Genomic DNA, 26,587 nt, shown 5'->3' on the forward strand with positions numbered 1-26,587 from the left:
TTTTCAAACTATTAGCTGAACAAATGTTATTTCCCCTTTACATTTTAAATAACAAACAATAAAAGATTATAACACACTGGATGGTAAACACCTTCTTGTCCATAGCAGTCCTGATGTGAAAGATGTCAAATAGTTCCTTCTTATTCTAGTAAAATTACTAGTAAAAAAGCTGGTATTTTTTTCTAAATAAACCACATCTTTGTTTAACATAATTTAAATGTAAAAAGATTTTTTTAAAAAAACCTAAAAGACTAATCTTTTTAAATAGTTTACATTTTAACAACATTCTATGTAACAGAGCAGACTTTCTGAAATTACCATGAAATACTTTTGAAAAAAATGACTATTTGGAATTAAGAGGCTTTGGCTTTATGGTCCTTCTTTAATGCTTTTAACTTACAAAAGAAAGGCATGTTTAACTAGGTGAACACAAAGTCCTTGGTGCATACAATAATACTTGCAAAAAGAGGTACACCGAAAAAAGCATGAGATTTATATTTTAAAAGAACATCTTTGTGTTTCTTCTGGTACCTTTCTGTGGAGCAGTTTCTTTAACTGACACAGTAGCCCTCTCAAGAATAGTCTTCTTGGGTTCCCCAGGACCTTTTAGGAAGAATTTTTTACATTTAGTAATAAAGAACATGACATACAACACAAAGAAGGTTTAATGAACAGCAAGCATTCAATGACTTCGAGATGAGGAATGGTTGAAGATTCATATATTATGTAAGATGATATGTCCAGTACTTATAAATGAACCATGAAAACAAAATCACGCACAAAAAGCACTGTAAGGGTTAAAACAATGAGTACACAGATACAACACAGAATTTTTGAGAATACCTTCTAAAGTTTTTCGCTCTGAAAATATTTTTGACAGGGAAATTTCAGGTTCTAAACATATTTTTTTCACTGCAAATGTATCTTCTTCTTTCAGAGAAATTTCAGTTTTAAGCGGAAATATTTCCGATTCCCTAGGAGTAAAGTCGGAAGAAAAAAGATCCTTAAAAAAACCATCATCCTTGGGCTCCTTTACTTCAGAAGAATAGTCTTTTCCCTTAACTGCTGCATCTCTATTTTCAGAGAGTGGACAAACTCCCTGCAGATTTTCCGTAGTCCCTAGTTTTTCAGAACATGATATTTTCTGTTGAGTGAGTTTTTGTTTTGGTCCTTCTTCCATTTTGTTTTTTGTATTTACAGCCACAGTAGCATCAGATGGAATACTTTTGTTTTTCTTATGATACATTTCTTCTACTTCAGAAGGAAACTGAAATCCCAAGTGAGATTCAGATGTTTTTGAATAAACACCTTTTTCACAAGGATAACTTTCTTTTTCTTCAACATTAAAGGAACTATATAGTTTCCTGGCTGAAGATTCTTCAACTTTCATAGCTATTCCTTCTGTTTTAGAGATGTCGTTTTCATTCTGTTTTGGAGGTAAAGCCCTGTTCACAATTATCTCCATAACAGATATCTCATCTTCTTGGAAAGTTTTATCATGCTTTTGTGAAAATACTGTCCTCAAAGGAACATTTTTCAGAATCATCTCCTCTCTTGGGATGGAGAAAACATCTTTCCTAGATAGTCCTTTGTCCTCGCATGGTAGGTCCGTACTCACATACATTTCTGTTTCACCAGAAACTGCTTCAGTAGGAAAAGCCTCCCCCATGAGAGAAGGCATTTCCTGACTCTTTTTAAAGTCGGAAGATAAAGCTTCTTTAAGTTTCTTGGAAACTTTCACCTCTTAAAAATACAAGAGATATAACACTGAGATTTCAAAGTACACAATTAGAAATTATTATTTAAACAATATTATTAATGAACAACATGATGCAGAAATATATATTGTGTGGCATGTGTCTTAAAAAAGAAAATGAAAATAGTGGGGAATGGAGATCATAACATGCAGTACCTCCAAGTGGTGCAGCTTCTGACATGAAAAGTATTTCCTGATTATCTGTAATTTCCTTCTGATCAGAAAGTAAACTTTTCTTCACTGGTATTTCATAATCCCCTACAACAGGTTCTTGTATTTTACATTTAAATTTTGTTTCTGCAGCAGTTTCAGCTTCAGATGGAACTTCTTCTTTCTGAGAAGGAGTTTCAAATTCTAGATATGGAATTTCTTGCTTTACAGCTATTTCCACATTTTTTGGTAAAATTTCTGTAAAGCCACCTTCGGATCCTTTGCTCTGAAGAATATATTTAGACATCTTTTCTCGCGAAAGATAAGAACACTCTGCCTTGAGGAACTCTTTGCCTTCATATGCATGCTCAGGGCCCTCTTCTAAAAGAGACAGGGGATCTGCATGAGAAGCCTCTTCCCTCACAGATGTCACTTCCAACTTTTGAGTCTCAGAAGATAAAGCCTTTCTGTCCTTCTTGGGTAAATCAATCACTTCAAAATATGCAACAGATAAGATTAAAAGGTCAAAAGAATCTTGCCAGAAAATAAGATTAATTTTAGGCAGAACAGAATGCATTTTTAAAACAAATGAAATTAAGTTTTTTTTGTTCAAAAACTGGATACATTTGGATAAAAGCCTTTAGCACATATAACACACAACACACAACAGAAAATATGTAGTAACAAAAGATGATTAGTTTTGAAAGAATTTTTGCAATTCCAAAGAGAAATGTATAATACCTTTAAAAGATGTAACTTCTGGAGTTGGACTAAATGTCATTTGGACTTCCCTACTGTCTATAGCTTCTTGAATGGCTTCATCCATGTTACCTGTGTTTCCTACAGTACTGTCAACACCACACCAAAGAGCGTTGTCTTCTATACGAAATATGTCTTGAGATGGAATTTCAGATACCTCAAATGGAATTTTTTCAAAATCAATATTTTCATGCCCCTTTAGTAAAGTCTCACTGTTACAATGAATATCTCTATTAACGCCTATTTCAGCAGAACTCTCTGGTTTCCAGAAATCAGCCTCCTCCATGACAGAAGGGATACTCTCTCTCTTTTGAATATTAGAAGGTGAAGCTTCTTCAGTCTTCTCAGGAACTTCTGCAACTTCAAAGTATATCATATGTTTGAGATACAAAAAGGGGCCCATTTGAAAGTATTTTGGAAAAAATACAGAAGAAAAATAACTATGTAATAAATGCTTGGCTTAACAATTTAACCACAAAATTATAACATAATACCTTTGAGGAGGCAAACTTTGGCTTTTGAACTGACTATTTCTTGATTCATAGAATGCAGCAGTTTCTTTGTAGCTATTTTGTCAGTTTTTTCCAGGGGTGCTTTATGTGGATGGATTTCCTCACTCATGAAGGAAATATGCCCTACAGAGACAGAAAAGGGCTGTATATTTTTTAACAATATGTCTTCATCATTCAGGTCTGTCCTGTCAACTACATCGTTTTGGAAGGAAATGGCATCTCCAACAGAAGGTTCATCTTCAACAAATGAAATTTCATCCTTCTTTTGAGTCTCAGACACTAGAGCATGTTTTGCCTTGTTTGGAACATGTATTGCTTTAAAGAAAAAAAATCAAAAAATTACAGACAAAAAGATTTAAAAAAAAATAAAAGAATTTAGAAAAAAAACACAGTAAAACCAGAAACACTACATTATAATAGAGCCTAACACAAACCAGTTCAGAAAATTCTATTTTAATACCTTGTACATGTGCAACATCAACAGTCACTTTTGGACTGACTCGTTCCTCTATTTTAGAAGGCAACAACTTTTTTCCAACTAACTCCTTAGGTATTTTAAGGTATGCAGTACTTTGAATAATATTGTTACTCTCCAAAGTCCTCTCCCTCGAAGCAGCAAATTCCTCTCCACTTCTTTGCTTTTTGCCTTTAGAAGACAACTCTGTGCACTCATACACATCCTGTTGGAAAGAAATGGCCTCTCCAAAAGTCTCCTTTTTCACCAATGAGACCTCCTGCATTGTTTGAACGTCAAACAGTGAAGCTCGTTCAGCTTTCTTTGGAATGTCCACTGCTTAAAAAAAAACAATATTTCAAAGGACACAGTCACTAAGTAGCACTTCTGTAAAAAACAAATGAGCAAACAACAAAAACACCATACTATAAGAGAGGGTGAAATAGATCTGTTCAGATATATTGTACTACCATGCAGAGGTAAAACATCAGTGTTTTGAGGAACTCTTTCTTCCTCTTTAAAATGCAAAAGCCTATTTCTATGTATTTTATCAATTTCTTGACACGTTGCTGCAATTTGAAAAATCTCATCATTCTTCAAAGACCTCTCTTGAGAAAATGTAATCAAGCCAAACACGAATCAATTGAGAAAATTCTACCGTAATACCTTGAAAACGTGCAATGCCAGCTTTCAAACTGACTACTTCCTCATCCTCAGAAGGCAACATTTTTCGGACTACTTTATCAATTTCTTGGTAGGGTGCCAAGCTTTCAGGGATGTCTTCAATCTTCAAAGAACTCTCTCGTAAATCTGTGTAATCATCCCTACTTTTCACCTCTTTCTCTTTATAAGACAATTCTGTGCTGTCAAGAATATCTTTTGCAAGAGGAACTGTTGCTACGGGAGAAGCCTGCTCTTTATCAAAGGAGACCTCCCGCCTTTCTTCAGTCTCAGACACTGGAGTTTGCTTAAATTTCTTTGAAACTTTCATTGCTTAAAAATACAAAAAAATTCAGAGGCAACAAAGTCAACTGTAGTACTTAGAAAAATAAATCAGCAAACAACAGAATCGCTATGATGCAATCAAGCCAAACATTAATCAACTGAGAAAATTCTATATTAATACCTTGAAAAGGTGCAGTGCCAGCTTTCAAACTGACTACTTCCTCATCCTCAGAAGGCAACATTTTTCGGACTACTTTATCGGCCATTTCGGGGGTTGCCATGCTTTCAGGGATGTCTTCAATCTTCAAAGAACTCTCTCGTAAATCTGTGTAATCATCCCTACTTTTCACCTCTTTCTCTTTATAAGACAATTCTGTGCTGTCAAGAATATCTTTTGCAAGAGGAACTGTTGCTACGGGAGAAGCCTGCACTTTGTCAAAGGAGACTGCCTGCCTTTCTTGAATCTCAGACACTGGAGCTTGCTTAGGCTTCTTTGAAACTTTCATTGCTTAAAAATACAAAAAAATTCAGAGGCAACAAAGTCAACTGTAGTACTTAGAAAAATAAATCAGCAAACAACAGAATCGCTACGATGCAATCAAGCCAAACATTAATCAATTGAAAAAATTCTACTGTAATACCTTGAAAAGGTGTAATGCCAGCTTTCAAACTGACTACTTCCTCATCCTCAGAAGGCAACTTCTTTCGAACTACTTTATCGGCCATTTCGGGGGTTGCCATGCTTTCAGGGATGTCTTCAATCTTCAAAGAACTCTCTCGTAAATCTGTGTAATCATCCCTACTTTTCATCTCTTTCTCTTTATAAGACAATTCTGTGCTGTCAAGAATATCTTTTGCAAGAGGAACTGTTGCTACGGGAGAAGCCTGCTCTTTGTCAAAGGAGACTGCCTGCCTTTCTTGAATCTCAGACACTGGAGCTTGCTTAGGCTTCTTTGAAACTTTCATTGCTTAAAAATACAAAAAAATTCAGAGGCAACAAAGTCAACTGTAGTACTTAGAAAAATAAATCAGCAAACAGAATCGCTACGATGCAATCAAGCCAAACATTAATCAACTGAGAAAATTCTATATTAATACCTTGAAAAGGTGCAGTGCCAGCTTTCAAACTGACTACTTCCTCATCCTCAGAAGGCAACATTTTTCGGACTACTTTATCGGCCATGTCGGGGGTTGCCATGCTTTCAGGGATGTCTTCAATCTTCAAAGAACTCTCTCGTAAATCTGTGTAATCATCCCTACTTTTCACCTCTTTCTCTTTATAAGACAATTCTGTGCTGTCAAGAATATCTTTTGCAAGAGGAACTGTTGCTACGGGAGAAGCCTGCTCTTTATCAAAGGAGACCTCCCGCCTTTCTTCAGTCTCAGACACTGGAGTTTGCTTAAATTTCTTTGAAACTTTCATTGCTTAAAAATACAAAAAAATTCAGAGGCAACAAAGTCAACTGTAGTACTTAGAAAAATAAATCAGCAAACAACAGAATCGCTACGATGCAATCAAGCCAAACATTAATCAACTGAGAAAATTCTATATTAATACCTTGAAAAGGTGCAGTGCCAGCTTTCAAACTGACTACTTCCTCATCCTCAGAAGGCAACATTTTTCGGACTACTTTATCGGCCATTTCAGGGGTTGCCATGCTTTCAGGGATGTCTTCAATCTTCAAAGAACTCTCTCGTAAATCTGTGTAATCATCCCTACTTTTCACCTCTTTCTCTTTATAAGACAATTCTGTGCTCTCACAAACATCTGTTTTGAGTGGAACTGTTGCTACGGGAGAAGCCTGCTCTTTATCAAAGGAGACTGCCCGCCTTTCTTCAGTCTCAGACACTGGAGTTTGCTTAAATTTCTTTGAAACTTTCATTGCTTAAAAATACAAAAAAATTCAGAGGCAACAAAGTCAACTGTAGTACTTAGAAAAATAAATCAGCAAACAACAGAATCGCTACGATGCAATCAAGCCAAACATTAATCAACTGAGAAAATTCTATATTAATACCTTGAAAAGGTGCAGTGCCAGCTTTCAAACTGACTACTTCCTCATCCTCAGAAGGCAACATTTTTCGGACTACTTTATCGGCCATTTCGGGGGTTGCCATGCTTTCAGGGATGTCTTCAATCTTCAAAGAACTCTCTCGTAAATCTGTGTAATCATCCCTACTTTTCACCTCTTTCTCTTTATAAGACAATTCTGTGCTGTCAAGAATATCTTTTGCAAGAGGAACTGTTGCTACGGGAGAAGCCTGCACTTTGTCAAAGGAGACTGCCTGCCTTTCTTGAATCTCAGACACTGGAGCTTGCTTAGGCTTCTTTGAAACTTTCATTGCTTAAAAATACAAAAAAATTCAGAGGCAACAAAGTCAACTGTAGTACTTAGAAAAATAAATCAGCAAACAACAGAATCGCTACGATGCAATCAAGCCAAACATTAATCAATTGAAAAAATTCTACTGTAATACCTTGAAAAGGTGTAATGCCAGCTTTCAAACTGACTACTTCCTCATCCTCAGAAGGCAACTTCTTTCGAACTACTTTATCGGCCATTTCGGGGGTTGCCATGCTTTCAGGGATGTCTTCAATCTTCAAAGAACTCTCTCGTAAATCTGTGTAATCATCCCTACTTTTCATCTCTTTCTCTTTATAAGACAATTCTGTGCTGTCAAGAATATCTTTTGCAAGAGGAACTGTTGCTACGGGAGAAGCCTGCTCTTTGTCAAAGGAGACTGCCTGCCTTTCTTGAATCTCAGACACTGGAGCTTGCTTAGGCTTCTTTGAAACTTTCATTGCTTAAAAATACAAAAAAATTCAGAGGCAACAAAGTCAACTGTAGTACTTAGAAAAATAAATCAGCAAACAGAATCGCTACGATGCAATCAAGCCAAACATTAATCAACTGAGAAAATTCTATATTAATACCTTGAAAAGGTGCAGTGCCAGCTTTCAAACTGACTACTTCCTCATCCTCAGAAGGCAACATTTTTCGGACTACTTTATCGGCCATGTCGGGGGTTGCCATGCTTTCAGGGATGTCTTCAATCTTCAAAGAACTCTCTCGTAAATCTGTGTAATCATCCCTACTTTTCACCTCTTTCTCTTTATAAGACAATTCTGTGCTCTCACAAACATCTGTTTTGAGTGGAACTGTTGCTACGGGAGAAGCCTGCTCTTTATCAAAGGAGACCTCCCGCCTTTCTTCAGTCTCAGACACTGGAGTTTGCTTAAATTTCTTTGAAACTTTCATTGCTTAAAAATACAAAAAAATTCAGAGGCAACAAAGTCAACTGTAGTACTTAGAAAAATAAATCAGCAAACAACAGAATCGCTACGATGCAATCAAGCCAAACATTAATCAACTGAGAAAATTCTATATTAATACCTTGAAAAGGTGCAGTGCCAGCTTTCAAACTGACTACTTCCTCATCCTCAGAAGGCAACTTCTTTCGAACTACTTTATCAATTTTTTGGTAGGGTGCCATGCTTTCAGGGATGTCTTCAATCTTCAAAGAACTCTCTCGTAAATCTGTGTAATCATCCCTACTTTTCATCTCTTTCTCTTTATAAGACAATTCTGTGCTGTCAAGAATATCTTTTGCAAGAGGAACTGTTGCTACGGGAGAAGCCTGCTCTTTGTCAAAGGAGACTGCCTGCCTTTCTTGAATCTCAGACACTGGAGCTTGCTTAGGCTTCTTTGAAACTTTCGTTGCTTAAAAATACAAAAAAATTCAGAGGCAACAAAGTCAACTGTAGTACTTAGAAAAATAAATCAGCAAACAACAGAATCGCTACGATGCAATCAAGCCAAACATTAATCAACTGAGAAAATTCTATATTAATACCTTGAAAAGGTGCAGTGCCAGCTTTCAAACTGACTACTTCCTCATCCTCAGAAGGCAACATTTTTCGGACTACTTTATCGGCCATTTCGGGGGTTGCCATGCTTTCAGGGATGTCTTCAATCTTCAAAGAACTCTCTCGTAAATCTGTGTAATCATCCCTACTTTTCACCTCTTTCTCTTTATAAGACAATTCTGTGCTGTCAAGAATATCTTTTGCAAGAGGAACTGTTGCTACGGGAGAAGCCTGCACTTTGTCAAAGGAGACTGCCTGCCTTTCTTGAATCTCAGACACTGGAGCTTGCTTAGGCTTCTTTGAAACTTTCATTGCTTAAAAATACAAAAAAATTCAGAGGCAACAAAGTCAACTGTAGTACTTAGAAAAATAAATCAGCAAACAACAGAATCGCTACGATGCAATCAAGCCAAACATTAATCAATTGAAAAAATTCTATATTAATACCTTGAAAAGGTGTAATGCCAGCTTTCAAACTGACTACTTCCTCATCCTCAGAAGGCAACTTCTTTCGAACTACTTTATCGGCCATTTCGGGGGTTGCCATGCTTTCAGGGATGTCTTCAATCTTCAAAGAACTCTCTCGTAAATCTGTGTAATCATCCCTACTTTTCATCTCTTTCTCTTTATAAGACAATTCTGTGCTGTCAAGAATATCTTTTGCAAGAGGAACTGTTGCTACGGGAGAAGCCTGCTCTTTGTCAAAGGAGACTGCCTGCCTTTCTTGAATCTCAGACACTGGAGCTTGCTTAGGCTTCTTTGAAACTTTCATTGCTTAAAAATACAAAAAAATTCAGAGGCAACAAAGTCAACTGTAGTACTTAGAAAAATAAATCAGCAAACAACAGAATCGCTACGATGCAATCAAGCCAAACATTAATCAACTGAGAAAATTCTATATTAATACCTTGAAAAGGTGCAGTGCCAGCTTTCAAACTGACTACTTCCTCATCCTCAGAAGGCAACATTTTTCGGACTACTTTATCGGCCATGTCGGGGGTTGCCATGCTTTCAGGGATGTCTTCAATCTTCAAAGAACTCTCTCGTAAATCTGTGTAATCATCCCTACTTTTCACCTCTTTCTCTTTATAAGACAATTCTGTGCTCTCACAAACATCTGTTTTGAGTGGAACTGTTGCTACGGGAGAAGCCTGCTCTTTATCAAAGGAGACCTCCCGCCTTTCTTCAGTCTCAGACACTGGAGTTTGCTTAAATTTCTTTGAAACTTTCATTGCTTAAAAATACAAAAAAATTCAGAGGCAACAAAGTCAACTGTAGTACTTAGAAAAATAAATCAGCAAACAACAGAATCGCTACGATGCAATCAAGCCAAACATTAATCAATTGAAAAAATTCTACTGTAATACCTTGAAAAGGTGTAATGCCAGCTTTCAAACTGACTACTTCCTCATCCTCAGAAGGCAACTTCTTTCGAACTACTTTATCGGCCATTTCGGGGGTTGCCATGCTTTCAGGGATGTCTTCAATCTTCAAAGAACTCTCTCGTAAATCTGTGTAATCATCCCTACTTTTCATCTCTTTCTCTTTATAAGACAATTCTGTGCTGTCAAGAATATCTTTTGCAAGAGGAACTGTTGCTACGGGAGAAGCCTGCTCTTTGTCAAAGGAGACTGCCTGCCTTTCTTGAATCTCAGACACTGGAGCTTGCTTAGGCTTCTTTGAAACTTTCATTGCTTAAAAATACAAAAAAATTCAGAGGCAACAAAGTCAACTGTAGTACTTAGAAAAATAAATCAGCAAACAACAGAATCGCTACGATGCAATCAAGCCAAACATTAATCAATTGAAAAAATTCTACTGTAATACCTTGAAAAGGTGTAATGCCAGCTTTCAAACTGACTACTTCCTCATCCTCAGAAGGCAACTTCTTTCGAACTACTTTATCGGCCATTTCGGGGGTTGCCATGCTTTCAGGGATGTCTTCAATCTTCAAAGAACTCTCTCGTAAATCTGTGTAATCATCCCTACTTTTCATCTCTTTCTCTTTATAAGACAATTCTGTGCTGTCAAGAATATCTTTTGCAAGAGGAACTGTTGCTACGGGAGAAGCCTGCTCTTTGTCAAAGGAGACTGCCTGCCTTTCTTGAATCTCAGACACTGGAGCTTGCTTAGGCTTCTTTGAAACTTTCATTGCTTAAAAATACAAAAAAATTCAGAGGCAACAAAGTCAACTGTAGTACTTAGAAAAATAAATCAGCAAACAGAATCGCTACGATGCAATCAAGCCAAACATTAATCAACTGAGAAAATTCTATATTAATACCTTGAAAAGGTGCAGTGCCAGCTTTCAAACTGACTACTTCCTCATCCTCAGAAGGCAACATTTTTCGGACTACTTTATCGGCCATTTCGGGGGTTGCCATGCTTTCAGGGATGTCTTCAATCTTCAAAGAACTCTCTCGTAAATCTGTGTAATCATCCCTACTTTTCACCTCTTTCTCTTTATAAGACAATTCTGTGCTCTCACAAACATCTGTTTTGAGTGGAACTGTTGCTACGGGAGAAGCCTGCTCTTTATCAAAGGAGACCTCCCGCCTTTCTTCAGTCTCAGACACTGGAGTTTGCTTAAATTTCTTTGAAACTTTCATTGCTTAAAAATACAAAAAAATTCAGAGGCAACAAAGTCAACTGTAGTACTTAGAAAAATAAATCAGCAAACAACAGAGTGGCTACCATGCAATCAAGACTAACATACTGTAAATCAATTTAGAAAATTCTATTGTAATACCTTGCAGAGATGCAACGTCAGCCGTTGGACTAATTAATTCTTTCTTTTTAGAAAGCAAAAGTGTTTTTCTATCTACTTCACTGGATTTTTCGAATGATGCCATACTTCGAGCTTTATCACTCTTCAAATACCTCTCTCCTGAATCAGCAACAGAGGCTGTACTTTTCAGCTCTTTTTCCTCACAAGAGAATTTTGTGGTCTCATAGACCTCTTTTTTGACAGCAATTCCTACTTCAGGTGAAGGTTCGTCTTTGAGAAATAGGGCTTTGTGCATTTTTTGATATTCAAAAAATGGAGCTTGCTGGACCTTCTGTGAATCATCCATTGCTTAAATACAGAAAAGTTCAAACGGAAACAAGTTAAAAGGTAATATTTTGTGAAAAATAAATGAGCAAAGGCAAGAAACACAAGGCAGTAATAAAGGGTAAAATTAATCCTTTCAAAAAATTCAGTGGGAATACCTTGAGGTAACACATCGACTTTTCGACTAGCTAATTCTTCCTTATAACATAGCAACAAATTTTTTCCAACTATTTCATTTGTTTTTTGGAGGGGTGCTGTAGTTTGAGGAATGACATCACTCTTCCTGGACTTTTCCTTGGAAACAGTAATATCCTCACTGCTTTTTAGCTCTTGGTCTTTATAATTCAACTCTGTGCTCTCATACATCTCTTTTTGGAAAGAAATGGCATCTTCAAAAGAAGCCTCTTCTTTGACAAATGAGACCTCCTGCATCTTTCGAATCTCAGACATTGCAGCTTGTTTGTCCTTTGGAACGTCCAATGCTTAAAAATACAGAAATATTTCACAAGCAGCACAGTAAAAAGTTGTGTTCATGGAAAAAGGAAACCAGCAATCAATAGAAACACCACTTTGTAATGGAAGCCATGAATCAGTTCAGAATAATCTCTCCTAATACATTGTATAGGTGTAGCATCAGGCTTTGAACTGATTAGTTCCTTCTTCATAGAAGGCAGGACCTTTTTTCTAACTTTTCCATTGATGGTTTGAAGGAGTACCATACTTTGAGGAAAATCATCACTCTTAAAATACATTTCTTTTGAATCGGTAAAATGTTCTCTCTTTTCGAGCTCTTGGTCTTTATGAGGCAAGTCAGTGCTCTCATACACACCTTTACAAAGAGAAGTGGGTTCTATGGGAGAAGTCACCTCTTTCAGAAATGAGACTTCCTGTATCTTTTGAATATCCGGTGTTGGAGCTTCTGTTACATTGTTTGTAAGTTCCATTGCTTAAAAATACAAATAGTATTTCAGAGGCTAAAAGGTCAAATAGTTTAATTTAGGGGAAAAAAAAACACTGCACTTTAATGGCAGCTAACATTTTTCAGTTCAGAAAATACTATTGTAATACCTTGCAGAAGTGGAACACTGGGCTTGGGGCTGACTAGTTCCTCCTTCTTAGAAAGCAATGATGGTTTTCTAACTATTTTATCAGTTTTCTTAAGAGGTGCCATGGTTTGAGCAGCATCACTTTTCAAATACCTCTCCTTTGAAACTGAAAAATCATTTGTACTTTTGAGCTCTTTGTCTTTACAAAACAGCTCTGTGCTCTCATAAACATCTTCCTGAACAGAAATTGCAACTCCAGGAGTAGTATTCTCTTTGACAGATGAGCCCTCATGACTCTTTCGAAACTTAGGCTGTGGAATTTGTTTAGACTTCGGAAAATCCATTGCTTAAAAATATATACATAGGATATAAAGTCAAGAAGTAGGATTTAGGGGAAAGATTTGAGCGATAACCACTTTTTTGAAATTTGAAATAAGAAATGCCAGAACGAGACATAAACACAACTTTATAACAAATGATGTTAAGAAACAGACATTACACAGTGTAACATAAATATGACTCAACAGCACAGAAAATACAGACAGAAACACCACACATATCTAATACTCTTCAGAGGCAAAAGAGGTCTGGCACGTGAAAAACATTTATTATACCTTTCAAATGCGTAACTTCCAATCCTTGAAACTGTCTATCTTGCTTTTCTTCAGTTTTTTCTTGATCCTTGGGAATTATGCGAGTTTCTTGAAAGGTGCTTTCAATTTTCAATCTGTGTTCCTTATTTAAAGCAATCTGAACTTCATGTGGAGTAACTTTATATTCCTTTACAGTTAATTCCTTATCTTCAAGGGGAACTTCAATTTTCAGGTGAGGAATTCTTTCTTTTATAGTTGGATCCTCTTTTACTTGTACAATTTCTTGTTTAAGCTGAATCTTTCTAAAGATGTCTTCATCAGCAGAGACTATAGTTTCTTCGGGACTAAAATCCAATTGACTTTTAGAAACTCCATTTTTCTCCTTTACCGTTGTCCGAAAACTATGTACTGCTGTTTTAAGAGAAGCTCCCGCAACAGAGAACTTATCTTCTTCATATGACGTGTCATATTTTTGTAAGGATATTTCCCTCTTATCAGCACCCTTTAAGGAGAGTTCTTTATGGGTTACCTCATTTTCTTCACATGGCAAATCTGTACTTTTGTATACATCTTTCAGAAGAGAAATGGCACCCCTGGGAGAAGCCTCCATCATGACAAATGACACTTCCTTTGACTTTTGAGGCACAGTGGAAGTAACTTGTTTAGCCTTCTTCAGAACTGCCACCAAAACACAATACAAATTTAGAAAGCTGTACATTTTCAAGAAGCAAAAAATAAAGAATGTTCATGGAATTCCATGTACTATATGTGAAGAGAAAATATTCAGCAAACACGGTCCCCTGATACAACTGAAACAATTAAAAAGAGCTAAAGGAGTTGACAGGAGACACAACAGACAGGAGACAAACATTAATGCCAGAATTAAGAAGAATTCTGCTTCAGAAGTGTTCTGTTGCATTTACTTTTTTACTGAGAAAGACAAATTAAAATTATTAGTTTTGTTTTCTGGATCAGACACTTCTACCCCTACTGTGATATTTATAAAATGCAGATAGACAGAAGTAGGCAATATAAATGTGGAATGTGTGCAAAAACAAAAAAATGCTTAATGACTACAAATATGCACAATATGATCATATAAATGTATTATATGATGAATTTTTTAAATGTTATAAAAGCTTCTTTCATGAGAATTCATTTTGAAGAATAGATTAGTATTTAAAGAATACTGCACAACTAACTGAACTAGGACAGTTACAATACTATAACATATTACTATAAAACTGAAGGAGTGAATAAACTAGTTCTTTACTAACTTCAGAAAATTGAACTGTAATACCTTGCTGAGGTGTAACAGCCTCTGCACTGATTGTGTCACCTTTCTTTGAAGGCAGCACTTCCTTTGGTGCTTCTTCAGTTTTTTGGAGGAATACTTTGGGTTTAGGGATTTCCTCTCTCTTCAAAGCAATCTCATCTCTTGAAACATGTGAAACATCTTCAAAACTGAGTTTCTCTTTTTCCTTAGAGAATCCCTCCATACTCTCATAAACTTCTTCTTGAAGATGAAATTCTTCTGTTTGGGAGGTCACTTCTATGCCATAAGAGACCTCCTCCAATTTCTCAATCACAGCAGATGGAACTTGTTCAGGTTTCTTGGAAATTGCTACTACTTGAAGATATAAAAAGAACCACGTGTACCAGCGAAACAAACATTACATATAAAACACAAGTTTTTGTTTGTAGCACAAGACACTAGTGTAAGAACATGTACTAGCGTACATTATGTTTTTTAAAGAGATCAGCTGAAATCAAACATGCATGATACCTCAATAACTTAACAGGTTTTAAGTTAGGTTGCTGGATTAGGTTAGGTTGCTTTCTTACCCTGGCTTTAATAGGTATTTTTGAAATGAAAGACTATTAAAATAGCTCACATTTAGCTCAAAAAGGAAAAATGGCCTGCTTAAAATCTGCAGTTTTAGACACAAAACACACATAACTGGAAATATTAAAACAATGAACAAAAGACACAAGTAATGAAAACCGAAGATATCACTGAGGTGTATGTTCCAGGCTGGAAAAGCAGATATGGCCTCAGGCCTACCTCTCGTAAGAGTCACCTCCAGCTCCTTTTTAGGGACCACAGGAAGAACTTTCTCAGCAGGTGCTTCCTTCTCTTTAACAGCCACTTCAGAAATACAGATTTAAATCAGAAGAAGACTCCTTTAACTGAATATTTGACATAAGTTAGTTGTAAAGGTTCAGTGCATGGTTCCGAAAAAATTTAACTTATCATGAATTAAATGCTTAGTACCTTTCATATATACCTGTTCTCTAAACACTGTAAAATTACTTAAAATGACAATTATTACGCATTCACTACATATACAGAGGTGCTTGAAAGTTTGAACTGATCTATTTTATCTTTTATCTATTTTATTTGAAATTTTATCTATTTATGCATGAAAAAGATTTTTACACAATTCCTAAAACTATATAAAATGAACCCAGTTAAGCAAATGGGACAAAAACATTATACTTGTTCATTTATTTATTGAGGAAAACAATCTTATCTTTGTGTGGCAAAGCATGTGAACCCTTGCTTTCAATAACTGGTGTGACACCCTTGTGGAGCAATAACTGCATCTAAACACACACACACACACACATTTTCAGAACCGCTTGTCCCATACGGGGTCGCAGGGGAACCGGAGCCTACCCGGCAACACAGGGCGTAAGGCCAGAGGGGGAGGGGACACACCCAGGACGGGACGCCAGTCCGTCAAAAGCACCCCAAGCGGGACTCGAACCCTAGAGCCACCGGAAAGCAGGACTGCAGTCCAACAGACTGCGCCACCGCACCCCCCACTGCATCTAAACATTTCTGGTAAATGTTCATCAGTCCTACACATTTATTTGGAGGAATTCCAGCCCATTCTGCCTTACAGAACAGCTTTAACCTAGGGATTTTGGTTGACTTCCTCACATGAACCCCTCACTTCAGGTCCCACACACATACACACACTGAAGCTGCTTGTCCTGAGCGGGGTCACGGCCAAGACCTTTGCACCATTGCATCCCCCCCCCCCCCCCCCCCCCGAAAACATTTTTGTGGAATTAAGGTCACTTTGACTCGGCCATTCCAAAATTACCCTGAACACTGAAAATAGGGTTCTCTTTAGGACAGGTGTGAAATCTGATCACATTTAGGTCACATTTATGCAGAACTAGAGAAAATTCTAAATGGTTCACAAACTTTCAAGCACCACTGTATGGTGTTTCTGAAAAAATGCCATAGTAGTATTTTAAAAAACACATCATCATGAAGCTTTTGTTGTACACTTATCATTAATTGGATTTTAAGAAGTAAGTTTTTTTTCAGTAACCAATAACTATTTGAAATGATAAAATAATGATGATGCCATGCTACTTGTGAACACTGACATGACTTTTGGAATCACTTATGTGTATGTGCAGGATTAATATGCCCGTAACACCTGTCAATGCTGGTTAAGAAATATTTGTTAAATAAATCCTTGACTAAATATAGAATATATTACAATGAATGAAGGAGAGAAGATACAAGGCAAATCTTTATGAAAAACTGAAGAAAAAAGGCACACATGAAGAAATTTAGATACTGACAGTCTATAAAATAACTGTTTTTCCATAGGGGACCAGAATCCATACCTTCCAGTGGAATGATCCCCTTTGGTGGACAAGTCTCTAAGTCTGGTTTTCTAGCTGCCTCTTCTTTTGGTATCTCTGGTGTTTTTGCTTTAACAGGGACTTTTAAGAAGATTTGAAGGTTCAAAGAGAAAAACAGTCGCTAAAGAATTGGCATTATATAAGTGACACTCTGTCGAGTGCAAAGAGCCCTTTGGTTTTATTGCAGAAACAAATGACTGATGGACGAAAGAATATTAGAAAAGCACACATAGCAATAACTCACTTCAAAAGACAGAACAGTTTCAAAATACACATCCCACACACACAATCTGAACCGCTCGTCCCATACAGGGTCACGGGGAACCGGAGCCTAATATGGCAACACAGGGCGTAAGGCTGGAGGGGACACACCCAAGATGGGACACCAGTCCGCTGCAAGGCACCCCAAGCGGGACTTGAACCCCAGACCCACCAGAGAGCAGGACACGGTCCAACCCACTGTGCCACTGCGCCACCACACCCCCCGTTTCAAAATACATTAAACATTAAAAGCAGTAACCCATTGTGAATACTACACAACAGAATTATGACAAGTGAAACAACAAGATTCAATAGCAACAAACACTGTACAGGAATATAAAATGTTGATAAGTGCAAGACCAGTAGTAGAGCAAGAACTGGTAAATGCTGAAGCTTTCAAAATGACTCATTTCAAATACCTTTTTCTGGAGTGACCTCTTTCTTTTGAGGAGGTACATCCTTGGGCTCTTCCTCTTTTTTAGGAATACTTATTGGTGTTATTGCAGCTGCTTCTGGTTTCTTGGGAGCTTCTGGTACTTTAAAGAACATTTAAATAAGGGCACTGTGCTAAAAATGCAATAGTGAGCCTTTACAGACATCAACAGGCAGTGGAAAGACAAGCAAATTCACAGAGTGTAACAGAAGACATGAACAACACGAATGCATAATAGTCATTAGTATGGCGTTTTAGTTGGATGGAGACCTATAGCAGTTTTATTGTGAAGAGAAGTAAATTTTTAATAATGTGATAAGTATATACAAGATAGGTGAAAGCATTATGCTTCGTATGTATTTGTCAAAAGTTGCTGTCAAAGAGCAAAAAGAATTTAGCCTTTCTTACACTGTAAGAATCTCCCTTTTCACTGTGGCAATGGGCTACAGTGGCTCTGATCCACTAGGGGTTACCTTTTGTCAAGTTTTAACTGCAAACGCTGAATGTTTTAGATACAAAATATTTTTAATTTGACTATTTTGTTGCGTTTATAGAAAATAAGTCATTTGTGTGAGCATGCAGCGTGTAATTTTTAAAATGTGGAGTGTTCAGTAGGAATATGGCACTGTATATGTAGTATTATTTAGGGGTTTGGATGCTTAGGGGCCAAAAGTAAGACCAAACTTAAGAAAAGCATAAGAAGCATGAAATTAAAGTACAAGAAATCTTGTATACAGGCTAATTAACCAGACTGAAGACATGTACAGTATATAGTAAGTACTTCTAATGAGAAAATTGTTACATTAAGGAATTTCTTAAGGCATTTTCATGAGAAGGTGTTGTAACAGAAAAGGACAAAGATGAAAAGGAACATCTAAAAATATTGTTGTCGGCAAAGAATATATAAGTGGTTAATTTCTGCAGGAAAATGTTAGTATTAATAAACTGTAAAAATTATCAAAGACTGAGTTTCTTTGTTTTCAGAAGGTATATTTTCTACCTTTCTCTGGAGCAGCCTCCTTTGAAACAATAGTTGTTGGCTCTGGTTTGGGTTTTAGCTGCTCTGGTTTCCCAGGTTCTGGTCTCTTAACCTCATCAGGAACTTTAAAGAACATTAGTTTTGTTGTTTAGTACTTACAAAGGATACAAAAAATCACAAAAACATATAAATAAAATGTAGGATTCTTTACTGGAAGCCATATTGGCTTAGTAAAACAGATATCAATGACCGGACACATTGACACAAAAAATATTCAACGGGAACTACATGCAAAAGACAAAAAATACCTCTAGAGGGAGGTTCCTCGGCTTTCTTTGCAGGTGGAGGCTTTGGTTCAGGTTCAACTTTAGCTGCAGCTACAGCTGCAGCTTCAGATTCACGTGTTACATGAAGTTTTGGCTCAGGAGCTACAAAGGCTGGTTCAGGTATATCTTCAGACAATAAATTAATATTTATTAGCTCAAAGTAAGATAGCAGTCTTTTGTCCAGTAGTTGAAATTATATCAGCCACAACACTTATTTGCTTCAAATCAACAAGCATTGTTGAGTGATAAGGAAATAAAGTAGTCTAACTGCAACATAGTAAAAGAATCGAGAGGACATTCTTAAGAAGTGAAAAAATTTCTAATTAACAGGTGAAAATAAAGGTCACAGAAAAATATATATTCACACAAAGAAGAAGATAAAGACAAATATTTGTAGGGGTTAAAGCAGAAGTGGTGCTAAAATAGTTATATACCTTTTTTAGATGTAATCTGATCTTTGTCTATCTTGGAAGGAATAGGAGCAGCCTCAGGAACAGGCTTCTTGACCTCTTCATATTCTTTTACATAAGCAAATATATACATAAATATACTGTTTAATCATCAAGAATTCTAGTTTTAGGAATGTCCATGAAACAACAGATATAAGCATCCCTAGAGAAAATGTTAATGCCAGTATCACTGTTTAATGTTTAATTAGGTTAATGTTTAATCGGGTGAACACAAATTTTAGAATGTGAAAAAACCAAATAAAATCCACAGAAGACAGCCAAAACTTCAATGAATAAAAAGGATGATTATAAGATGGAAATAAATTATTACAATATACCTTTAGGCATTGGATGGTATCTTTGCTCAGGAATAACTACTGCTGGGATGTCTTCTTGAACAGGAATCCTGGCCTCAGGTACTTCAAAATATAAACATAAGGAAATACTTTAAACTACAAGCATTCTACACAAGCACTACTTTCTGTGACAAAACAAAAAATTGTTACGAAAAATTGTAAGGGTCTAAATAAGCCACTTCATACTGGAAATGCTGGAAAGTGGAGAAGAGAAAGACATATACACAGAAATACCTTGAGTGGGTGTTGGGGCCTCTGTCACAGTTGGAGCACCAAGGTCAGGTTTTATGTAGGGCTCAGGAACTTTAACAACATGTACTTAGTTTAGAGCAAAAAAAAACTACAACAAAGTAGGCTTATTTAAGTATCTACACATAAGCATGCATATGTATTTTTGAAGCATAGTGGCATACAATGCATATCTAAAATAAAAAGCAGAAAAACTGTAAAAAATCATACATTTTAACTAAATACAATTAAAGAATATTTTTAGCAAAGCATTCAGTCAACACAAACAATAAAACTCCAGATTACAAAGGGATTACAACAAAACAAAAGCACTGAAAATTGGAAGCAGTTTGTGCCAATTACTGCTAAAAGCCATTTGTTTGGATAAGTACCTTTTACTGGCTCTTTGTCTCTCATTCCAATTTCAGCCCTTGGAACTGTTTCATCAACAGGCATCTTAGCTGTAAATTAGACAAAAATAAAGTGGTGTTCAAATAAAAAAAAATTGCACAACTGATTTGAGAAACAAACACACAAACTAGACTGTTGGCCTGCATTACAAAATCTGTAATGGACAGAAAGGGAAAATGGGCAATGTAAATCATAGAACAATACACAACACCAACAAACAAAAAGACATATTTTGACAACGTACTGCAGATACTGCAGAAGAACATAATATCAAAAGACAAATGAAGTTCATCAAGTCAAGAAAATAAATGCATGAAACTTGGATGATGCCTTTGGCCAAAGACGGACAATGAGTTTATAAATGAATGAAGTCAGACAAGTTAACTGCGATGGCAACACACTTTGATTATACCTTGTATGGTAGATATTTCCTGTATTACTCTTTCTTCTTGTATTGTCCAGCTTTCAAACTCTAGCACAGAGGCATAATTTAGAATAAATACAAAAACAGTTGTAACGCATCAAAAATAAAATCCAATTTAAGTTGGTTAAATGGTCATAAGCAAAATAAAAATGAAAAATTTAAGCAAAAAGGTTTAATATTAATGATCTCATAAATATCATTATAAAAACTGTTTAAAAACTGTGGTAATCATTAATACGACCAGTTTATGCATTTTAGTAGAAATCATGAAATCACGGATTTAAAATAAAAAAGAATGATAAATTAGTATTGGTTTTGGCCAATAGTTATTAAAAATGTTAAGAAAACTATATTTAAAAGATACCTCTCATTTCAATCTTCTCTTCATAGTAAACAGTGGAAGTATCAACTTTAAAGAAAAGACATCCTCATTAGACAAATTGCTCTGCCCTGTCCACCCTACACTGGCCAGTATTATGACCATTTAGTTAACAGCTAGTTGAATGTCATATTCCTACCTTTTGAGGTGACTTCTGATGACACCTCAGGAACATCGACCGATGAATCAGGAATATCTAAGAGAATTTAAAAATATACCAATTGCATATAGTATCTTAAAGTTCTGTTTAATATAAGGTTACTCTGTTATTATTTTAAGAGGTTTTCTACCTAAAATCACAATACTCACCAAAACCAGCCCTTTCTACATCAACTTCTGTGAAAGAAGCAGGCAAAAATATTATGTCACAAGTGAAGTGCTAACAGTAAAATGACCTCATTGAATGCTGACTAACTTTTAAAGGTACCGACCTTTGCTGTAAAGGTAAAGTTCAGCAGTGCTTTTAGCTTCACCCGTTGGTTCCAATCTCACAATAACAGAATACATGCCTAAAAATTATCAGTGAAGAAGGCTGAGTCTCCATTGTTTGTTTATCAGAACACTAAAAGTAAAATCTGCCATCTTTACTTGATTAAACACACCTTCATCCTCCGCTGTAACGTTGTGAATGATCATAAAGTGACGGCGACCTTCACTTCGAAAGCTGTACTTTGGACTTTCTTTGAGTTCCCATGTGGCTTTGTACCATGTAACAATAGCATTGTCAAAGGAGACTTCACATTCAAAGGTGGCTGACTGACGTTCATTCACCACAATATTCTGGATACTCTTGGTGAAATGGATTTTTGCAGCTAAAACAGATAACCGGGGGTTGATTAGGCTAAATTTGATAGTAATACCATGTGAGATTGCTAATTTTATAAAACCAGAGTATGTTATAATTTTGCCTAAATTAGAAATGATTTTGGCTTTAAGTGACGTCATAAAAAGTTAAAAGGTGTAAAAATTTTATGAAAACAAAACAAGAAAGAAATTCCATAACAGAAAGTTCATGACAGTTGCAAAAAACAAAAAAGCACAATGAAGATTACAAAAAAAGATTTCAAGAGTTTAACAAAAAAACAGAAAGACAAAAATACTATGCAATACATGAAACATGTAAGAAATAAAAGAGGTTAGTGAGCAATGTTTTTAAAATTAAGTAAGGCAATAACTTCCACAAATGTACAACATTGTGCCATACAAACCTTGAAATCAATCATGTGAACTGTATTCACGGCAGGTATAATGTTTTCAGATTTAAGAGCTTTCATAGACAGCTTCTGGATGTTATCAATAACAATCTGTCTCTTCTGAAACTTTAAACATAATCTCTAAAACATTATTATCGGGCAGGAAATACACTGAATGAGTAATTAACAAATCTGTTCTTCCTTACCAGAAACAGGTTTTATGTCTTCCTCCACTTCACGCTCTTTGGAAAAGAGGAAAAAAATGAAAGAAGAATTTGAATAGTTCTATTAGAATTGCTTAAACATCAGCATGCAATTCTACTGCTTGTCCAATAATGGACAAACTACAGAAAAAAGAAACTTACCTCTAACTGTTAATTTGGCACCAGAGATGTGTGGACCACATACAACACGATAATTTCCTTGGTCTTCTGATTGACAGTTTTTGATTTTCAGTATGTGACGGTCACCTACAACTCTGATTTCATACTTTTCATTAGTATCAAGCTTCTGAGTCCCTTTGTACCAAGAAAGGCTGATCTCAGGGTAATTAATCTTGATCTCACACTCAAACACTGCTTCATTATCTTTGGATGTAGTTTGATCTGTTATGTCCTTCACCAGAGTGATGGGCTGCAGAAACATATTCAGATGTTCATATTCTTGCAGGATAACAGAAACAATATTCACACTTCCATGGACATACTAGAAAAGCACCTCAGTTATACTTCACTACTAGATTAAATGATGTTTTACCAACTCTATTCTGTTTAGAGGCTAGATGAATATTATTTTTACATTTACCAAGACCAACAGACAAAAGAGCATGACATCTGACTCTCAAAGCAGATAACTCCTGTCTTACATCCATATATACATTTATGCTTTCTTACCTCAGCTTGTTCCATTCTTCGCTGCAAGTCAGACATCAGTTTGGCCAAATCTTCATCTGATTCTCTTTCTCTACGTTCTACTTCCTGGATTTAAAAAAAAAAACATAAAGATTCAAAGATTTTCAAAAACTTAATGCTTAGACTTCTCGACTTAGTATTCTTTAATAAATTTTTCAGAAACTCTCAAATTCAAAAATAATCTAATTGGAGAGATACAGTACTAACGCAATAATTCTGTAACATGATTCAAAGGATTCTACAGGAAAAGCAAGACAATAGCAAAAGCTACTGCACCAAACCCTTACCACACGTCCAGTTTCATGTTCCTTCTCCTTCTTTATAAATTCAATAGCCTGAAGGAGGCCACGGAAGTCTGTAATTCCATACATACGAGCATATTTTTCATACTCTTTTGGATCCACGTTCCTCAGTAAAGCAACAATGTCAATTTCTTGGGCTTCTTTCGGACTCTTCTGTTTGGAAGGTGTCCTAATAAAAAGGCAGAAAAAGCAAGTCCATCAAATGTGTTCATTTTTTGGAAAATGTTTTATTAAGAAGCAGCATCTCAGCAAAATAACTTGTTTATACAATATATTATACTTACTTCTTCAGTTTAGCTCGTAAATCCCCCTCAAGAAGAGTCGCTCCTTTCTTTTCCTCTACCTTTAAGTCAGTACTGCATTCAATTTCTCCATGTTTGTTCAGTGCAACACATCTATACTGGCCAGAGTCTGTTCTGGTCACCTCTCGGATCTCTAGCTTACAATCCTGTCCCTTCTGTTCAACAGTGATGCGACCACCATGAGTGATCTGCCTCCACTTGCCCTTCATCCATTTGACACTGGGAATGGGGTCACCCCCAACTTTAGCAAAGAATGTCGCTGTGCCCTCTGGAAATTAAACATTAGAAAATGTAAGGACAATATACAAACATAAAGCAATTTGCATTGTGTAGTTAACATAGTGCGACACAAGAGGTAACACTTTCTAATCTGTACTTGATGTAATGTACATTCTTGAATTCCTTGGGAACCTACTTTCAGTTACTTTAACACTCTTAGGTTCATCAACGAAGAACAGGTTTTCCAATTTCTTGACAGGTTTTGCAAGTGCTGGCATGGCTTCAGCAGCTGCTGGTGCGACACCTGCTTTTTCTGAATAAAAAATTCACAGATTCATGAAGACCATTACTTTTTATACGAAGGACATTCAATTATTAACACTGAAAATAATACCTGAAGGCAAAAGGTTTCACTTTTAATATTTTTATAAATAGTCTCAATACAAAAACTGTACCCATGAACAAATAGTGGTACAATGTGCATACAGAATACCTTTGATGGTCACCCTGGACTTGGAGAATTCACTTCCGGCATCATTTGTGACCTTGCACAGATAGTCACCACCATCTGATTTAGAAGTAGCGCTGATTTCCAAAGTCGCAGTGCCTTCGACAAAGGTAATTCTCATATTAGCTGATGATGTTATCTCTTTCCTGTCCTTCATCCACTGGATCGTCAGAGGTGGAGATCCCCGAACCTGACAGCTCAGATGCAGACTCTCACCCTCATTAACTGATACTGCTTTGAGTGGGCGATCAAACATTGGGGGCATCTTTTGCTCTGGATTGGGAAAAAGCAGTGTGAGTCAAACACAGTCACAAATTAGTTTGTGTAGAGCTCTGTTTCAAAAACTGTGAAAAATTTCTGAATTCAATAAAGAAATACATTGCATATAAAAGTAATCAATAAAATAACTGCATTTCAAAAACAGAAAATTAATGTAGTGAATAAGAAATAAAGCCCAAGAGTAAACAAATCAGTGGAATATCTACAATTCACAATTAAAGTGGACCAAACAAGCTGAGGAAAGTCAAAATTATACCTGTGATAGAAAGAGAGACCTGATAAGAGGCACTACCGGCTTCATTACTTGCTTGGCAGGTGTAAGTGCCACTATCCGAGAGCTGAGCCTTCTTTATACTCAGTACAGCTACATTGCTTCTGAAGGAGATCTCCACATTGTCAGAACTGTAGATTTCACAGTTGTCTCTAAACCAGCTAATGCTCATAGGTTGAGATCCAGCAACACGCCCTTCTAGCTTCACCACCTTCCCCTCAACATCCACCATCACTTCCGAAGGCTTTTTTGTAAAGGATGGGGGGATTTTGCGCTCTGAAACAAAAGAAGATTTATTACATCTACAAATATGGCAAATCATTTCAAAACCACAAATTAATCAATGAATATAAAGGCAAAAGTAAAAATATACACGGAAAATACACAGATTAGGAAAGCATTTGTAAATGAAAAGATCTTGGAGAATTAGATAAGAGAATTGGGCACAGACTGAAATACCTATTACAATATGATGTAAATCACAAAATACCTTTTACTGAAACCTGAGTGGTGCAAGAGTCCTTTCCGATATCGTTACTCGCATGGCAAGAGTACTGGCCGGAATCTGCTTTATCTGCTTTCAAAATAGTGAGATGTGGAGAGTTTTCCAGACAGGAGATTTTATAGTTTCCTGCTGCACGAATATCTTTATGATCCTTTGACCAAGTTACTTTTATTGGTAAAGATCCAGTCATGTGACATTCAAGATCTACACTGTCTCCAACCAAAACTTCCACGGGCTGCAGCTTTTTATCAAAGACCGGGGGATATCTTGGTTCTAAAAGTGAATTGAAAGAGCAGGGAAATGTAATTACCGTCAGTTCAGTAGACAGAAGAGCAAGAAAGATGCATCTCGCATCTAAACAAAAACAAACCTTGTAGTGTGAGTTTGGCTCTACAAGATGCTGTTCCAACACTGTTGGTAGCGACACACGTATATTCCCCTGAGTGTCTCATTTCACCTCTGGATATGGTTAAAACAGCGGAATTATCATCAAAAGACATTGAGTATTCATCACCGTGTTGTAAAGATTCACCATCTTTAAGCCAAGAAACTTCCATAGGAGAAGACCCTGCAACACGGCATTCAAATCTAACTGGCTGTCCTTCAGTCTGCTGAAGGCTCATTATTTTCTTGGGGAAAGAAGGTGGTGTTTTAGCCTCTGAAACAGAATTAAATAAGCATTAGTAAAAATACACAGTAGCACTGTATGTGTCATTTTAGAAGAAATTTTTGACTGTAGCGCATCACCTTGCACTGTTAAGCGACAACTTGAAGATGCAGATCCTATGCGGTTTTCAGCTTTACAAGTATATTCACCAATATCACTTTTGCAAACTTTAGATAATTTCAGGCAGGCAATCCCTCTGCTGAACTCCATTTTGCAGGCAGCAGAAGACCGCACTTTCCCATCTGCCTTAAACCATGAAACTTTAATTTCAGGTGTTCCTCCTATTTGGCATTTCAGACAAACTGCATCTCCAACAGTCACATCCATTGGTTCCAAATTTTCAATAAAGTATGGTGGTTCTGAAGTAAAGATGTAAAATT

The 26,587-nt window shown here is 36.4% G+C and overlaps 3 protein-coding genes across 5 annotated transcripts in view; all 3 read right to left on the reverse strand.

Moving 5' to 3' along the window:
• The window catches only part of LOC108924242 (titin-like), a 187,098-nt gene that overhangs the window by 102,101 nt on the left and 58,410 nt on the right, over positions 1-26,587 (reverse strand). Inside the window, exons 67-113 of the mRNA XM_029247485.1 lie at positions 26,288-26,566; positions 25,911-26,198; positions 25,526-25,813; positions 25,021-25,311; positions 24,471-24,758; positions 24,174-24,290; positions 23,741-24,026; positions 23,442-23,625; positions 23,137-23,220; positions 22,609-22,876; positions 22,450-22,485; positions 21,653-21,862; positions 21,482-21,559; positions 21,360-21,386; positions 21,190-21,246; positions 21,036-21,080; positions 20,660-20,719; positions 20,229-20,297; positions 19,843-19,911; positions 19,591-19,671; positions 19,238-19,321; positions 18,786-18,929; positions 18,499-18,600; positions 17,485-17,601; positions 16,657-16,885; positions 16,249-16,292; positions 14,981-15,284; positions 14,862-14,866; positions 14,436-14,765; positions 11,814-11,978; positions 11,299-11,520; positions 10,729-11,055; positions 10,272-10,598; positions 9,812-10,138; positions 9,352-9,678; positions 8,892-9,218; positions 8,432-8,758; positions 7,972-8,298; positions 7,512-7,838; positions 7,055-7,381; positions 6,595-6,921; positions 6,135-6,461; positions 5,675-6,001; positions 5,218-5,544; positions 4,758-5,084; positions 4,298-4,624; positions 3,767-3,970 (exon numbers count right to left, since the gene is read on the reverse strand). Coding sequence (XP_029103318.1) covers positions 3,767-3,970; positions 4,298-4,624; positions 4,758-5,084; positions 5,218-5,544; positions 5,675-6,001; positions 6,135-6,461; positions 6,595-6,921; positions 7,055-7,381; positions 7,512-7,838; positions 7,972-8,298; positions 8,432-8,758; positions 8,892-9,218; positions 9,352-9,678; positions 9,812-10,138; positions 10,272-10,598; positions 10,729-11,055; positions 11,299-11,520; positions 11,814-11,978; positions 14,436-14,765; positions 14,862-14,866; positions 14,981-15,284; positions 16,249-16,292; positions 16,657-16,885; positions 17,485-17,601; positions 18,499-18,600; positions 18,786-18,929; positions 19,238-19,321; positions 19,591-19,671; positions 19,843-19,911; positions 20,229-20,297; positions 20,660-20,719; positions 21,036-21,080; positions 21,190-21,246; positions 21,360-21,386; positions 21,482-21,559; positions 21,653-21,862; positions 22,450-22,485; positions 22,609-22,876; positions 23,137-23,220; positions 23,442-23,625; positions 23,741-24,026; positions 24,174-24,290; positions 24,471-24,758; positions 25,021-25,311; positions 25,526-25,813; positions 25,911-26,198; positions 26,288-26,566 — 9,960 coding nt within the window. The remainder of the gene's footprint in view (positions 1-3,766; positions 3,971-4,297; positions 4,625-4,757; positions 5,085-5,217; positions 5,545-5,674; positions 6,002-6,134; positions 6,462-6,594; positions 6,922-7,054; positions 7,382-7,511; positions 7,839-7,971; positions 8,299-8,431; positions 8,759-8,891; positions 9,219-9,351; positions 9,679-9,811; positions 10,139-10,271; positions 10,599-10,728; positions 11,056-11,298; positions 11,521-11,813; positions 11,979-14,435; positions 14,766-14,861; positions 14,867-14,980; positions 15,285-16,248; positions 16,293-16,656; positions 16,886-17,484; positions 17,602-18,498; positions 18,601-18,785; positions 18,930-19,237; positions 19,322-19,590; positions 19,672-19,842; positions 19,912-20,228; positions 20,298-20,659; positions 20,720-21,035; positions 21,081-21,189; positions 21,247-21,359; positions 21,387-21,481; positions 21,560-21,652; positions 21,863-22,449; positions 22,486-22,608; positions 22,877-23,136; positions 23,221-23,441; positions 23,626-23,740; positions 24,027-24,173; positions 24,291-24,470; positions 24,759-25,020; positions 25,312-25,525; positions 25,814-25,910; positions 26,199-26,287; positions 26,567-26,587) is intronic.
• LOC108924253 (uncharacterized) lies at positions 344-13,887 on the reverse strand. Its single transcript, XM_018735503.1, has 2 exons — positions 13,157-13,887; positions 344-603 (listed from the first exon to the last, which is right to left on the reverse strand). The coding sequence occupies exons 1-2, from the start codon at positions 13,851-13,853 to the stop codon at positions 500-502; spliced, it is 801 nt and encodes a 266-aa protein (XP_018591019.1). The 5' UTR covers positions 13,854-13,887; the 3' UTR covers positions 344-499.
• Positions 6,426-12,062, reverse strand: LOC108924255 (titin-like). Of its 3 annotated transcripts, XM_029247254.1 has the most exons (11): positions 11,655-12,062; positions 11,194-11,520; positions 10,729-11,055; positions 10,272-10,598; positions 9,812-10,138; positions 9,352-9,678; positions 8,892-9,218; positions 8,432-8,758; positions 7,512-7,838; positions 7,055-7,381; positions 6,426-6,921 (listed from the first exon to the last, which is right to left on the reverse strand). In XM_029247254.1, exons 1-11 carry the CDS (start codon positions 11,944-11,946, stop codon positions 6,509-6,511), a joined length of 3,648 nt encoding a protein of 1,215 aa, XP_029103087.1. In that variant the 5' UTR covers positions 11,947-12,062; the 3' UTR covers positions 6,426-6,508. The 3 variants fall into 3 exon arrangements, with proteins under 3 accessions (XP_029103087.1, XP_029103089.1, XP_029103088.1); XM_029247256.1 differs by lacking the exon at positions 9,352-9,678; XM_029247255.1 differs by lacking the exon at positions 8,432-8,758.

The sequence above is a fragment of the Scleropages formosus genome, chromosome 21, assembly GCF_900964775.1.
Source record: "Scleropages formosus chromosome 21, fSclFor1.1, whole genome shotgun sequence".
NCBI lineage: Eukaryota > Metazoa > Chordata > Actinopteri > Osteoglossiformes > Osteoglossidae > Scleropages > Scleropages formosus.

Coding starts and splice junctions, on each gene's coding strand:
- LOC108924255 (XM_029247254.1), bottom strand. CDS start 11,946: ATGTCTGAGATTCGAAAGATGCAGGAGGTCTCATTTGTCAAAGAAGAG. Junction 7,839..8,431: donor TGGCACTGCACCTTTTCAAG/GTATTAATATAG, acceptor TGTATTTTTAAG/CAATGAAAGTTTCAAAGAAA. Junction 6,922..7,054: donor TGGCATTACACCTTTTCAAG/GTATTACAGTAG, acceptor TGTATTTTTAAG/CAATGAAAGTTTCAAAGAAG.
- LOC108924253 (XM_018735503.1), bottom strand. CDS start 13,853: ATGTACAGCTTTCTAAATTTGTATTGTGTTTTGGTGGCAGTTCTGAAG. Junction 604..13,156: donor GGAAGTTACGCATTTGAAAG/GTATAATAAATG, acceptor TCTTCCTAAAAG/GTCCTGGGGAACCCAAGAAG.